This window comes from Euleptes europaea, chromosome 5 (genome assembly GCF_029931775.1).
Source record: "Euleptes europaea isolate rEulEur1 chromosome 5, rEulEur1.hap1, whole genome shotgun sequence".
Classification (NCBI taxonomy): Eukaryota; Metazoa; Chordata; class Lepidosauria; order Squamata; family Sphaerodactylidae; genus Euleptes; species Euleptes europaea.
In genome coordinates, this window is record NC_079316.1 from 64,280,364 (window position 1) to 64,295,416 (window position 15,053).

At 41.3% G+C, this 15,053-nt stretch overlaps 1 protein-coding gene across 1 annotated transcript in view; it reads right to left on the reverse strand.

Moving 5' to 3' along the window:
- Positions 1–1,412: 1,412 nt before the first annotated feature.
- The window catches only part of HSPA12A (heat shock protein family A (Hsp70) member 12A), a 64,545-nt gene continuing 50,904 nt past the window's right edge, over positions 1,413–15,053 (reverse strand). The window contains exons 7-12 of the mRNA XM_056849737.1: positions 13,292–13,463; positions 10,661–10,747; positions 8,986–9,090; positions 6,479–6,737; positions 5,497–5,600; positions 1,413–2,061 (exon numbers count right to left, since the gene is read on the reverse strand). Coding sequence (XP_056705715.1) covers positions 1,427–2,061; positions 5,497–5,600; positions 6,479–6,737; positions 8,986–9,090; positions 10,661–10,747; positions 13,292–13,463 — 1,362 coding nt within the window. The 3' untranslated portion in view covers positions 1,413–1,426. The remainder of the gene's footprint in view (positions 2,062–5,496; positions 5,601–6,478; positions 6,738–8,985; positions 9,091–10,660; positions 10,748–13,291; positions 13,464–15,053) is intronic.

Sequence of the window (15,053 nt, forward strand, 5' to 3'; positions counted from 1 at the left end):
GCAGAGGTGCAGTTTGTGCCCCCTCTACTGGCCACATGCAATACTGCTTGACTTTGGGAGATTATTTGCTGTTATGTCCCCCTGACACCCAATTGTCTGCTGACTTTCGCAGGCACGGATTAGATCTTCTTCCTAACGCAGTTTGTCATCGAGGTTGGAAAGCTGGTGAAGAGGAATCCTGGAAACTACACACTTCATAAGGAAAACAGCCAGATTATGCAACTCTAAATACACAGTTATATCAATGGAAGACAAAGGGCTGTAAACATTGTGAATGAGTGATACATCTGAGAATTAATAATCTCTGTATTTTGTTTGATGAAGAATTCTGAGTAACTTTAAAGCGTATATAATTCTTGCATCAGTAAGTATACTAGATTGGTCCATTAACTATAATTATCTTACATTCTATGGGGCTGATGGAGTAATGTCTTTCCTCTACTTGACAGGCAATGAAAATTACTTTCCTTTCTCCAACCTGAGAATCTGTCTGCAGCTACCCTATTTCATTATTTGTTTTTACATGAGGTATGCCCACAAACAGGATAGCCAGCGTCAGGTAAAAAAGCAAGAGGAAGATATTATGCGGAAATACCTGCAAAATTACGGAAAGGGTTGCAAGAATCCCTGTTTGAGACTTTTCTATTTAATGGATAAAAAAAGAAGATAAGATATAAGTATGTTTTGACCCTTGGCTTTTTTTCCCCTAAGCAGAAGAAAACAAAAATAAATAAATAATGCCAAGCCAAAACATTGTATGTCCCCAAAGTAAGCATAAACATTCTGTTAATAAAGAAAGCCAATCCGTATACCTCGATTATAAATGCTGTTCTAATCTTTTTTTAAATAAAAGGCCAGATATTTAGAATCTGGCATTCATATTTCATGTGTAAATGGCAGGAGTGATTGATGCTAAGCATCTACAAGCATCCAGAGGTGTTAATAGTATCCCACAGCAAACCAGTATTTTAGAGGAGCAGGACGCATTCTACTGTCACAGGTGGCCTCACTGATATCAATGAGACCACTCACAAATAGTGAAGTGAAAGGCCAACATCTATGTTTGCTGTATTAGGCCCTTAAAGACCAGGAATAGAACTTCATTTTTGATATTTGTGGCCAAAAATAGAGATCACTCAAATGTGTCAAGTAACACAATTTGTTTTCCTAATGAAAAGGGCATTTATCCTTATTATGTACTTAGCTACTTTGAATTATTCAGTTTAAATGTTTAGCACCTGATAACTGTGTATTCGGACTCCTGAAAAGATCAAGAACAACCCCCTCCCCCCCCCAAAAAAGCCTGGCATGTTCCTTTCTGGTGGCTATCCTTATCAATCTAGCTAAAATTCAAGTCTGTTTGGTGACACATGAAAATTGAGAGAATTGGGCACGGATATAACAGCCAGTGGGCAGGGAAGGAATATTAGTAGTTTAGGAAATCAATACCAGCTTTGACACTTTTAGAAGTGGCAACATCAATTGCCATGGCTTTAATCTCCGTGTCCCCAAACTGCATGAGTGTTTTGATCTCGCGCCGGCTCGGCACTGATACATCAGTTCCAGTGAGATCCAGACGGAGGGTACCACACTTTTTCACTCCCGGCTCAGTTATGAATCTGACGTTATCATGTTCTGAGCTGTAAACATTGATCACAATGACCAGCTGCGAAGGTTTGGCAGGAGTATAACTGCGAGACACAGTCTCGCCAAGAGCTACTGATTGGTCAGCAGAGATGAATTTGTCGAAGACGTCAGTGCACCAGCGTGTACCATCTTTAACCAGCAGCTTCTCTGTAGGGTGCTTCCCTTCCACATACCGATTCAGGACGCCTACGCCATAGGTTAGGGGAGACCGGCGCACTTTGATAACAGCGGGATCCAGACCAAACAAGACCGCTCCCTTGAGGATCGTGAGCCCTACATCCTGGGGGATGATGATTCGACATTTTGAGCCAAAAGCATTCTGGACAGCTGCTTGTAGCAGTGGAGCTTCAGCAAATCCACCCACCAGGAACAGGAATTTCACATTAGTAACTTCTGGTTTTCCAAACAGATCACCTTAGCAGAGAAAGAAATCTTTTCAGTTAGGAGTTAACAAACATTACTCATATTGAACCAACCACTAAGGACAACAGCATTGATTGTAAACACATAAAAGACCCAAATTGGAGCAGATGACTCTTAGATGCCCAAAGCCAAGTATTTCAATATTCCTTTCCACCTGTTTAATTCACAATGAAGAAAATTATAGCAAGGGAAGAGAAAGGGAACATTTAAACCTTTTAATTGATGGATTAATCATCAAAACCTCTGATTACTTGGTAGGGGGCAATTTTCTTTGCCAAGGCTTTTAGTTCAGTCATACTTGACTTTTTAATGGTTATCTTGGTTAAAATATATTACCATAATAAAATATGAAACAAATAAAGGTGACATTTCTATCATTAGCTTTTCTTTTGAGATTATTTCACACTTTCTTCAAGATTTTCAAAAATATGTCTGTACTGAGGTTTATGTAATGTGTAATTTTGTTAGTTTAATTAACTGATTAAAAGGCAGGTGATTAATTTATTTTTTAAAAAACCTTTAACTTGTTGATAGCTCTAGAGAAAAGTCTAGGGGTTCTCTGAATAGAAATGATGACAATAAAGGGGTATGCAGCACTTCTCTATCAACCTTGATGGAAACAGATAAAATCTTGATTGTACAATTTACTTTGTCAGTTTCAGTGTCATGTTGGGACTCTTTTTTATTATTTTTTGCTCATACTGTAGAAGTCACCTTTTCAGCACCTTAAGTATTTCAGTCAGAGCAATTTCCATGATTCTGAAGGTTTCAAGTTATAGTTTAGAGATCATGTAAGTTACTGGGACTGAGTTAACAGAGAAGTTTTTCACTTATGCAAGTAGGTAACTGCTGTGAGAGGGAAAAATTCTTCTTGCATATGTGGATAAAACTGAGTGGATAAAATTGCTTATTTAGTATGATAATTATTATATTTCAGGCTTTCATTTCCATCATATCAGAATAAGGAAAACAGGATTTGGAGGTTAAGAGCCCATAAGAACGTAAGAAAGGCCCTGCTGGATCAGACCAAGGCCCATCAAGTCCAGCAGTCTGTTCACACAGTGGCCAACCAGGTGCGTCTAGGAAGCCACTAACAAGACGAGTGCAGCAGCACCATCCTGTGTTCCACCGCACCCAAAATAATAGGCATGCTCCTCTGATACTAGAGAGAATAGGTATCAGCATGACTAATATCCATTCTAACTAACAGCCATGAATATCCCTCTCCTCCATGAATATGTCCACTCCCCTCTTAAAGCCCTCCAAGCTGGCAGCCATCACCACATCCTGGGGCAGGGAGTTCCACAATTTAACTATGCGTTGTGTGAAAAAATACTTCCTTTTATCTGTTTTGAATCTCTCACCCTCCAGCTTTAGCAGCTGACCCTGTGTTCTAGTATTATGGGAGAGGGAGAAAAACTTCTCCCTGTCCACTCTCTCCAAACCATGCATAATTTTATAGACCTCTATCATGTCTCCCCTCAGCCGCCTTCTTTCCAAGCTTAACAGCCCTAAGCGTCTTAACCGCTCCCCATAGGACAGTTGCTCTAGTCCCCTAAACATTTTAGTTGCTCTTTTCTGCATCTTCTCAAGCTCTGTAATATCCTTTTTTAGGTGTGGTGACCAGAACTGTACACAGCATTCCAAGTGTGATCTCACCATAGATTTGTACAAGGGCAGTATGATATCAGCAGTTTTATTCTCTATTCCTCATCTAATTATGGCCAGCATGGAATTTGCCTTTTTTACAGCAGCCGCACACTGGGTTGACATCTTCATTGAGCTATCCACTATCACCCCAAGATCCCTTTCTTGGTCTGTTGCTGCCAGCACAGATCCCATCAGTGTATATGTGAAGTTGGGATTTTTTGTCCCAATATGCATCACTTTACACTTACTCACATTGAATCTCATTTGCCATTTTAATGCCCATTCTTCCTGGATGCAGAGATCCTTCTGGAGCTCTTCACAGTCCGATTTTGTTTTAACCACCCTAAATAATTTGGTGTCATCTGCAAACTTGGCTACTTCACTGTTTAACCCCAACTCCAGTTCATTGATGAACAGGTTGAAAAGCACCGGTCCCAACACAGATCCCTGAGGCACCCCACTGCTCACATCCCGCCATTGTGAGAACTGACCATTGATTCCTACTCTCTGCTTCCTATTTTTCAGCCAGCTCTCAATCCATAAGAGGACTTGTCCTCTTATCCCGTGACTATGAAGTTTGCTTAGCAGTCTTTGGTGGGGGACTTTGTCAAAAGCTTTTTAGAAATCCAAATACACAATATCCACAGGCTCATTCCTGTCCACCTGCTTATTGACGCTTTCAAAAAACTCTAATAGGTTAGTGAGACAGGACCTACCCTTACAGAAGCCATGTTGGGTTTTGGCCAGCAGACCTTGCCCTTCTATATGCTTGACAATTCTAGCTTTAATAATGCTTTCCTCTAATTTACCCGGAACAGACGTTAAGCTAACTGGCCTGTAATTTCCTGGGTCCCCCCTGGAACCTTTTTTATAAATGGGTATTACATTGGCCATTCTCCAGTCCTCAGGTACAGAGTCTGATCGAAGGGACATATTACATAACTTTGTTAGAAGTTCAGCAATTTCCCATTTGAGTTCTTGAAGAACTCTAGGATGAATACCATCTGGTCCCTGTGACTTGTTAGTTTGCAGTTTGTCTAGACGTTCTAGGACTTCCTGCCTAAATCCTAACCATTTTGATTTGTAAAAGGATGGATTGATTTCTGTTGCAATCTAGCCAAAACTGAACAACCAAGTCCCAGTTATTTAAACGGGACAAATATCAACTACAGGTGAAAGTACTCTGCATTCTCTCCTAGAGATCACTAACCCCCTCCCAAAGGAACTACTTTCCCAGATTCCCAGGGGTACGGAATAATTATGAAACCAAGTTAAACTTGTGTTGTGACTGAACAGGAAACACACAGGCCAGAGTGGGAGAGCAGGAGTGTAGAAGCCACTCTTAAGGTCACCCTTTTTAGCAGGCTATTTTACTCAAAGCACATTCTTACCTGTGAAATCAATGAGAGCTGTACCCTCAGTTTATATACTGTGATTTGTCTGCATATTCTATTTGGGAATCAGAGGATTCAGTGAACAACTCCCACAGGATTAGGGATGGGTGACACTCCTTTCTTTAAACTAAGGTAAGTGGTATTTTAGAAAACAGCAACATTGTCATCTCTGTTAGGAAAATCTCAGTGGTTCAAGAGAATAAAGCTGGGGTGATGTGGGTATGGGCTTGAACACTGGGGCTCCATGTAGGGAAAAGATATAATTTCAGGATAATGAATCTGGGATAACCATCCTAAGGTATCAGTTGCTAAATCTCAAATGCTGCATCTTTACTGGATTAAAAAAAAGCCCTTAGGAATGCCACACACCCACGATACCTACTGAGGTGTTTTATGATTTGGTCAATGGTGGGTTTGAAGAGGGCATTCATTGCATCTGGACTCATCCTCAGCATTCCTTGTGATGACCATTTCACAAAATCCACACTGCAACAAGACAGAAAGAAGAAGTAAGTTGGCATTTAAATCAATGCTGTCTGGTTGTAAGGATAAGCCGTCTTCTTGGAGCTGTGCTAGATGCTACCAACAGAGACAACACGATGCAGAAGTCACACAGCTTTTCTTGGAAACAGTAAAGGAAATTTATTAAGCTAGTCAACCTTCTTATGACAAAGTTCAAAATATGTTGAGACCCTAAGGATATTTATCAATAAACACTTTTTCTTGTACTTCCTTGAATGCATCTATGTTGTCACTTGGGTTTAACGTTCTACTTTTCTTCTTCCTGACTGATATTGTTAAAACAATCATACAGTTCTTTGGTGCTAATGACACAACACTCACATAACAACAGAAAGTATCAAGCTATTTACAGGGAGGAACTGCATGTTACATATACTTCTGAGATTCTTACTTTGGACTATGTCCCCCTCACAGTGCAGCCATTGAGACTGCGATTTGGAGCCTAAGAGGGCGGGGTTTGGGGAGGGACTTCAATGCCATTGTGTCCACTTTCCAAAGTGGCCATTTTCTCCAGGTGAACTGATCTCTGTCACCTGGAGATCAATTATAATAGCAGATCTCCAGCTACTACCTGGAGGTTGGCAACCCTAACAAGGAATGAATCTGCCATTTTCCTTTCTGTCGCAGAGTTTTTAGTTTCTATCTGGGTAACATGATGTTGAAATGTAAAAAGTGAATTTTTGAGCTGAAAAGGAATTCATGTAATAGACAGAAAACATCTTCCTTACTTACTGTAAGGAACTACATTTTTCCAGTCATGTAAATCAATTGCTTGTTGTTTTGTGTGTGGCAGTGAACATTTAATCAAGAGCCTCTCTGGATTCTTTTAACCACCTACTTACTTGCTTTTCCTTAAGGCATGCTCCACACTATGACCTCGAAATTTCTTGTAATAATCAATGAATGAGAAAGGCAAAGTAATGTTGAGCGGGTTAGTCCGGTCTGGAGCCGCTGCCCTCTTGCGAGATTCAAATGCTATCATCAGATCCACCCAGGCAGCAGGACGCTTGATTTTAAATTGCTCAATGAAATCTTCTCCAAATATCTTACACAGGAGTTTTTCAAATTCATAATCCACACCTAAGGAACCATATGGCCCTCCTGCATCAGAAAAAAAACCTTTAGTTCATTTCATGTACAGCTAAAATATAACAATTGTGTAGCATTGCAATAATTATCATAAAATTCAGATAGCTCCTCAGTGTACAGAATCTCCAAGACCAAATCAGGACTGCACTTCTAGGTACAAAAGAGCCATTAAATTCCACAAGACTTGCTATTCACTGGAGGGGGTGGGTGGAGTGCTCAGTTCTATTTATTTTATTAATTCATTTGGAAAATTTCTATGCTGCCTCTCCAGGGAACCTGCCTGAGGTGGATGACAAAATAAAAAATAATAAAAACACAAAACATCATAAAAGTCATTAAAACCCACCATTCAAAACAGTAGAGATGAAACCTGAAGCAGCTTAAAGTGTATTTTAAAGATTCTCAAGCTAAAAACAGACTATTAAAGGCACGGGTAAACACTTGACACCTAAAAGAAAGTAGTCTAGACAGCAGGTGGGCCTCAAAGGAAAGGTAGGAACCTAATTTTAAATTGTGTGTGGAAACAAGTGGGTAGCCAGTGCTGATCTTTCAGAACGGAGATGATACAATCTTTGTATCCCACCTTTGACAATATATTGACTGTCCTGATAGAATATAGCTCTTGACAGAATATGGCCAAGATACAAACGGGGCAAATTCCTACTGGTGTTCCTTCTCTAAGCACTGACATCTGATGTGTATAAAGTGCTGTCAAGTAGCAGCCGATTAGCGACCCCTGGTGGGGTTTTCAAGGCAAGTGATTAAGCAGAGGTGGTTTGCCATGACCTTCCTCTGCAGAGTCTTCCTTGGAGGTCTCCATTCTAAGTACTGACCCAGCTTAGCTTCCAAGATCTGATGAGATCGGGCTATACTACACCATTCCACATCCCCTGACATCTGATAGTCCAAGGTAATTATAGAATTAATCCTTCTTCCAGACTTTTAAAATTCCCATCTTCATAAGAGAATGTTACTAAACTGAATGCTTGTAAGCATCATATAGAGCAGTGCAATAACCTGCTCCAAGGTCCAAGCTGTGCAGACAGCAACACAACTCAGAAACATTGCCATAGGCAAAAGAACGGGTTTGCCCTAGCACCCTTTTACTGCCACTTGCTGGCTCAGGCCCTAAGGATTATAATCACAGCTGCCACCAGCAAGACTTTAATTGATGGGAGGGGAACACCTTCGCTTTTCCCTCTCCCTGAGGTTTGTACACCGAGGATCCCAAAGTTTTTGGGCTCTCTTCACAGGTTATGCTATGTAGCAGACCTGGAGCAGCCACAGGCAAGACAAACCCACAGTCTTCTCGAGACTACTTCTCACAGAGAAGTTGGAAAACAGCAAGAACTGACTGAAGGATAAAAAGACATAGTAGCTATGATGAATTAACATATATAAATCCTCGAGGGATTTTGGGGGAACTGAAGCACTTAACTTAATAATCCAACTCAAGGTGGTAAAGTTACAAAAATCACGCTTGAGCTAACATAAAATCCCTAACGCGGCTAGCTACCATCTGTTAACATTTCCATCTCCTTCCTCCCTCTCTCCTAAGGGTAGGAAACCATATCCAACCTGGTGCCTCTAATAAAGCCTCCAAGAACTGAACAAAACAACACCCCCCCCCCCATTGTAACCAGTGTTCTTTAGCAACAGATTCTTCACTGGCTTGCTTATAAGCAGCCATTCCACTTTGGAAATATAACAGTACAATACAGGCACCAATGGCAGTCACCTTGGATCTTTTTCCCTTTTTTGATTTGCTGACACATTGCTCAGTGTAGCCCTATTTTTATTCTCCACTAGGAATCATCAGATTTACTTGTTTATTCACCAAATGCTTGTGTGATTCTAAAGGCCATCTAATTACTTGTCGCTCAGTAATTCCTCTAATATAGTATTTTTACAATGCTCTTTCAATGTACCTGCTTTCCCCTCCTTTTCCTCCTGTTATTTTTATACCCTTAATAAAGGTTAACATTCAAATACTCTCTCCCTCACTGTCTGTTTTCCCAAACCCCTTCCCGAGGTATTGCTCAAGCTTGTGCAGACAAAAGGCCACTCGATCTGGGAGTTTAGAGGTACACTTGTGAAAGAATGTTCATGTGTACCCCCAAGCATTCCAGTTAACACAGTTCAAAAACGGAGATTCCTTGACATGAGTATATTTGCTCCTGCAAGCAGCATCGCCAGTTTCTTTAACAGCAGTGAAACTGCATGCAATCCAGACACTCTAGAATGAAGAAGGCAACTTTACCAGTTGCCTTGTAGAGTTCCTTCAGGTGTCCTTCCGGTAATCTTATCTGGTGGACAGTCACATCCACGGTCCCTCCTCCGCTGTCAACCACTATGTAACGGTCACCTGTTAATACAAGAGTTATAACAAGGTTCAGCTTGTGTTAGTGCCGAAGAATACAGCTAAAGTTCTCACAGATTATACCTTCAACACGAGTGTCATGAACATCTTCAATGTTGGTAAGAGCGTGCTGCCAAGAAGAATTTGCGAAGGTTGTGTCATGGCCCAGCCAGGTCCAGGGGACACTGATGACTCCTCTGATGAAGAGCCAGCCAGCAGCCCTGGCTTCTATACATAGCCAGCAGCTGAGGTGGCACAGGAAGAAGCAGCCCCTGTGGGGCCAGACCCAAACCCACTGCCAGGAACCAGCGCAGCAACTCGTCAGCCCTCCAGCTCTCAGCTGGCTGCGGAAAGCCAGCTGCCCGTCTGCTCACCCCCCTCGTCTGGTGACGGTCTCAGGAACGGTGCAGGAAGCGAACACGTAGGACCTTACAGGATCAGAGACGAAGTGCTTGACTGGCAGCTAGGTACCAACCCAACATGGACAGCAGGGATGAGGTGGCTGGCAGATGCATGGCATTACAGGCTGCCTGAGTGGCGTGCTGTCGATAAGCAGCTGGAAAGAGCATAGCTGTGTGGAAGCAACACGTCTATCTACTCCTGACCTTGCTGTGAACTGTTTGCTCTGTTTGGACCACGGCTTGAACTCTTGGACTTGCCCCTATGAGGTTTGAAACTGTTTGGTGTGTGTGTGTGCTGGGAGATCACGACAGGCTGATAATGGAGATAACATTCAGAATGCAGCAAGTTAAATCAGCTTTAATCACGAATGTCTGGAGAACGTAATCAGGTGATAAACACAATGATGCATGTTACCTGCATACATTACAACTTTTGAAACAAACAGTCAAGAATTAACCTTTACAAGGCTAACATAAGTTAAATCAAGATAAAGTAGACGGAGGGGATTTTCACTCCTGAAGATGCTATGCTTGTATTCATACCTTAAAACAGTAATGTAATTGATTGTTTCTGGGCAAACAGCGAAAGCCAAATAGCTGCTGACCCCCCTTTCTGCCTTTTTCCCACTGTTGGTGTCTCTGCCATAGCCTTGGATACAGTCTAGGTTGTGTAGACCTTAGGGACAGGCAGCTAGGATAACATGCAAGCTGAACAAATTGCCCACTTTGATATCTGCACCTGATCCCTCTTTTAGCCTTAAATGGGCAGCCATCTGCTGCCTTTACACGCCTCAAGGGAAGAAAATGAGGTACGTGTGTGTGTGGGGGGAGGGGTGGGGGGGTGGGGGGGGTGGGGGGTGGTAACAATAGGGTGGTAAATGGCAGAGAGGGAGAGGAAATGGAGCTTGTTCAAGTAGAGCAAGGACTACGTTGAATTCTTATTTGCAGGCTGCCTTAGTATTTGGATCTAGATTTCTTGAAACTCAGCACTACAGTAGCATGTGCTTTATAAACAACATTCAAAGTTCAGGTTTCTAAGGTCCAACCCCAAATGGGATATTTAGGCCTCAACTACTCTGAGTATCTTAAAAACACCAAGCAATTTTGTATGGTACATACTGTTGCTGGCAACAGAAAACCAGCAAGAGCAAAGATCATTCAGGAAAGGACGCTACCTTCCTCCAGCTCGGACCAGATCTCTCCTATGACATTTTCAACCAAAAAGGTGCGGCTCTGCCGATTACGCCGTATATGTTCTTTAGCTAGTGAAATGATAGAGAGAAAATGACTAAGTATAAGACAGCATGACAAAACAGAATGTGTATGCTGCAGGAAGCAAAAGCAAGAACACTGGGAAATGGCAGGAAGTCACAATTTTGTTAAGCAATTCAATCAGTGCATTACTATTTAGCCATTATTCAACCCAACTCAAACATGCTCTTAATGCTTACAACCAACAGATTCCAAAAATGCAGGGGGGAAATCCAATCTATGTTGAGATCATTTCTGCTTTTGAATTAATTTCTGCCAGCAGAGGGCATACCTGGCAGAGAATAAGAGACTCTAATAATGACATTTGTTTAAATCAAGTTGTATACCTTTACATACACTTTTCATGCCCTTAGATCAATATTTAAAATATAATTTTGGTGATCAGAGGGGTCTTAAGAACACAGAGAAATGTTGAGACTAATGAGTCTAATGTTCAAAGGGAAGAAACTTGTACATTTCATGAAAATCAGACCCATACAAAGCATCTTTGCAAGGGTCTCCGTCTTTGAATCTCTTTGTTATTTTCATTGCTACACTATGGAGCAAAACATCCCTGTATATATGGCACCTGTGTTTGTTTTGGAGATTACTTTGAAGAAAAACTACACAAACTAAATTATCATGCATAGGTATCAAAATCTTAAATCAAGCCAAAATACCATCTAGTAACAAATACTTCCTGAAACAACTAATGCAAATGACACTGCTTTTAAATGCTGTGGACTTTGCTAAAAAAAGTGTTGAATAATAAAGACTGCATATATAATTTGTTACTTCATAAGCAGAGGATTACAAAATCATGTCAAACATCCCTCTCACTCAGATCCTAAGCTAGAAATATAAAGGTGGCAGAGATGTTGCGTGCAAATGAAGGAACCTTCAATGGGATATGAAAACACTGGGCACAATAACATCCTCATTGCCACAGAGATGACCATTCGAAGGGCACAAAGAAGCAGGTGACAACAGCTGCAGAAGGCTGATTGTCTCTCAAACCTTGGGGTGTTTTCACATCTGTCTTCTGTTGTGAACAGTGAACAGCCACCTTCACGCCTGATGTTGCACTGAATTTTCTGTTTTGGTTCAGGGACTCTCAGGATTGTATCATTATCTCTGTGCTTCACTTCATCAAATGTAGAAAAGGGGTACAACACTGACTCTAGTAAGGATTTTTTCCCCCAGCAACAGTGACATACTGTGACCATTGTCATGCTATGGAATGAGCACAGCGACATAGTTTTGTTAATCTAGATCAGGGATAACCAATCAGTGGCTCCCACCCCCCAGACACCTGTCACTATTTTCTCTAACTCCTGCCCTTTCCTTGGTGAGGTGGAAAGGGGTAAGTGAATCTCTTGTTCCATTTCATCTGGGGCAAAAGGTTGTTTCCCCCATGTCCAGATTAATTTATCTTGAACAAATAGTAGTGCGTCCTAGTCTATCTACATCTTTATCCCACCCTTTTCCTCAAAGGCTTGAAGCCAGTATGCATGATCCCCCCCTTCCTTATTTTATCCTCACTACAGTTCTGTGAAGTAGATTAGGCTGAGCTAAAGTGACTGGCCCAAGGTCACCCAGCAAGCTTCCATAGCAGAGTGGGGATTTCAATTTAGGTTTTCCAGATTGTATTCCGTCACTCTAACCACTGCATTACACTGGCTCGTATTCAGTGCTTATAGTTATCAATAGAGCTGTTATACCAAACTTAAGGTGTGTTCGAAGCATGCTTTAATAATCTTTTGTTCACAAAATCAACATGGGTAATGAATGGAAAAAAGGCTGAATGTCCCCTCCGCTCTCCATACTTAGTTTGCAGGAAATTCTCACACTTGTGTATCAAGTATCTTTTCCACTTTAGAGACATTGCCATGTTTGCTTCTGCAATCTAGAAGTGCCCCATAAACTAACAATATCTAATGGAACAGCAGAATTCATTTTTTAATCAGCCTGATCATTTGAACAGTACAGTGTTTACTTATTCCCAAACGCAGGATAGCTTTCACTCTGGTCCATCTTAACGTTCTTCCACCCACTTCATTAGAAGGGAGATACCATGGTATGCCACTTCATGAGCGTTTACGCCCTTGCGTTACTGGGAAAAACTGAAATGGCTGGACATGTGTTGTTGCATGCCCCTTCTATAACAATCTTAGATGTATATTTACCCTCCAAAAAATCCCTTGAATCTGGAACTTCAGATAAAGTTGCCAGATTCTGTGCAGCTGCCAGAGTCAACCAAGGTACAGTATTGATTTAGTGACGCATATTTTATGGACGATTGTATATATATTCTTATAACCACACTGTTAATGTATTTTTTATTCTGCTGGTTCATAACTGCAATAAATTTTTGATTGATTGAATACAATAGTTATCACATATTGTATGAGAAATAACACAGGGTAACAGATGGGTGTAAATCTCTGGTCAGTGAGTTTTTTGAAAAAGATACTTTGCCACAAAAGATTTTGCCAAGAAACTGTGACAAGACAGCTTGAATCAGCTGCATCGATGCCTGGTTAAGTGACCAATACCTGGAGTAAATCCAGTGCCGATGGTGTCACTGGGGTTATAACCATTGACAGGCCCTTTGCTGCTTAGGTCTATCATCTGATGAAGGCGGAGCTTCCTGCAATAGATTGATGCTGCCTCTGGCTCCAGGGCAATTATCAGTTGCTCAGGATTCTCAGGGGTTGCCATTCCTGCCTGTGAACAGAGAATCATTGATATGGGGGCATGCATAAGACGGACCAAGGGGGAAGGGAAATGCAATGCTCAAACAATAAAAGGGCTTTAATCTCTGTCTGCCTTAACAATTAAGTGGTGTTGTTAAAAAAAATACCTGTTAGCATATGGTAAGTATTTGGGCAGAGGGAAACAAGTCTAATTCATTTTACGGATTTTTAACTGGGATAGAGATGCATGCAGTTTTCTTACTGACGAAATAGTTGAAATAGGTGCATATGATAAATCAAGGGAAACAATGGTATGATCAACATTGGTATGATCAACATTAAAGTTATCTAGTTTCTAGGCCTCTAGTTAAGCTTAAGCACACCCATCTTGTACTATATCTGCTCTATGTGTAAGGAAGAAAACGCAATGCCAATCATACACACCAGATGTGGATTGCTGGTTGCATGGGCAAAACAAAGGTTTGTCTGGACTGCTAAGATATTGCTCAAATTCTCATATATATTTGAACTTACTAGTTTTCAAAACTAAAGAATATCCTGAAAACCAAGAAAATCCCAAGTATACAACCATGAGGGTTAGAAACTTAGGATACATTCCCATAAAAATGAAACACATGTAAGTTCTGGTCATTGATTTGAGTTTAAATGTGCTTGATTCTGACTGGATCATGCCTTTAACTTTAAAAACAAACCCGGAGACTCAGAAGATTCTAACAATAGTGGATTTATTTATTTATTTTCTCACAATTGTGTCGTTTGTAAGATTATCATTCCTGTCATTATTTTGTTGAAGAGAGTCTAAATAGAATGCATACTATTCATAAAATGGTATCAGGTAAAGCTGACCTACTCCTATCTAGCATATCCCGCCCAGGTAGAAATATTGTATTCTTCCGAGATCTTACAGGCAATTCCAACAGCTGAACAGTCTAAGGGTTACTTTACACTGTAATGTGCCTGAAGGTTAAAGATAACATGCCAACTGAAGACTACTTTAAAAACTGGTTCAAACAGTAATCATTGCTCTATCTAATAATAAACTGGTTGGCCCCTGTGTGTATAATGAAAGCCATACAACAGGGCCACCCACATATAAGGCAGGGGTATCTAGCTACTTGGAGCACTTGTTGGTATGTAGGAAGTAGGGTTGCCAGGTCCCTCTTGGCCACCAGCAGGAGGTTTTTGGGGTGGAACCTGAGGAGGGTGGGGTTTGGGGAGGGACTTCAATGCCATAGAGTCCAATTGCCAAAACGGCCATTTTCTCCAGGGGAACTGATCTCTATTGGCTGGAGATCAGTTGTAATAGCAGGAGATCTCCAGCTAGTACCTGGAGGTTGGCAACCCTCCTAGCAGGAAGTAAGTAAATTAATCACCACCGCCCTCAAAATTGCCTGCTGAGGACTGAAAATGTTCCACCAAGGATGGATTGCAGCAAAAGGGAGATCAGCATGCTCAAACACCTGGAAGCTTGGATAAATTCTGGAAGCAAAGATTTTGAGGGGTAGTATCGGATTTCCAAAATGGCTCCCCCCCCCACTCTTCCTTAGAGGCTCCTGCTTGTGAATTGTCTTCTACTGGTGAGGTGACCAGCCCCCTTGTG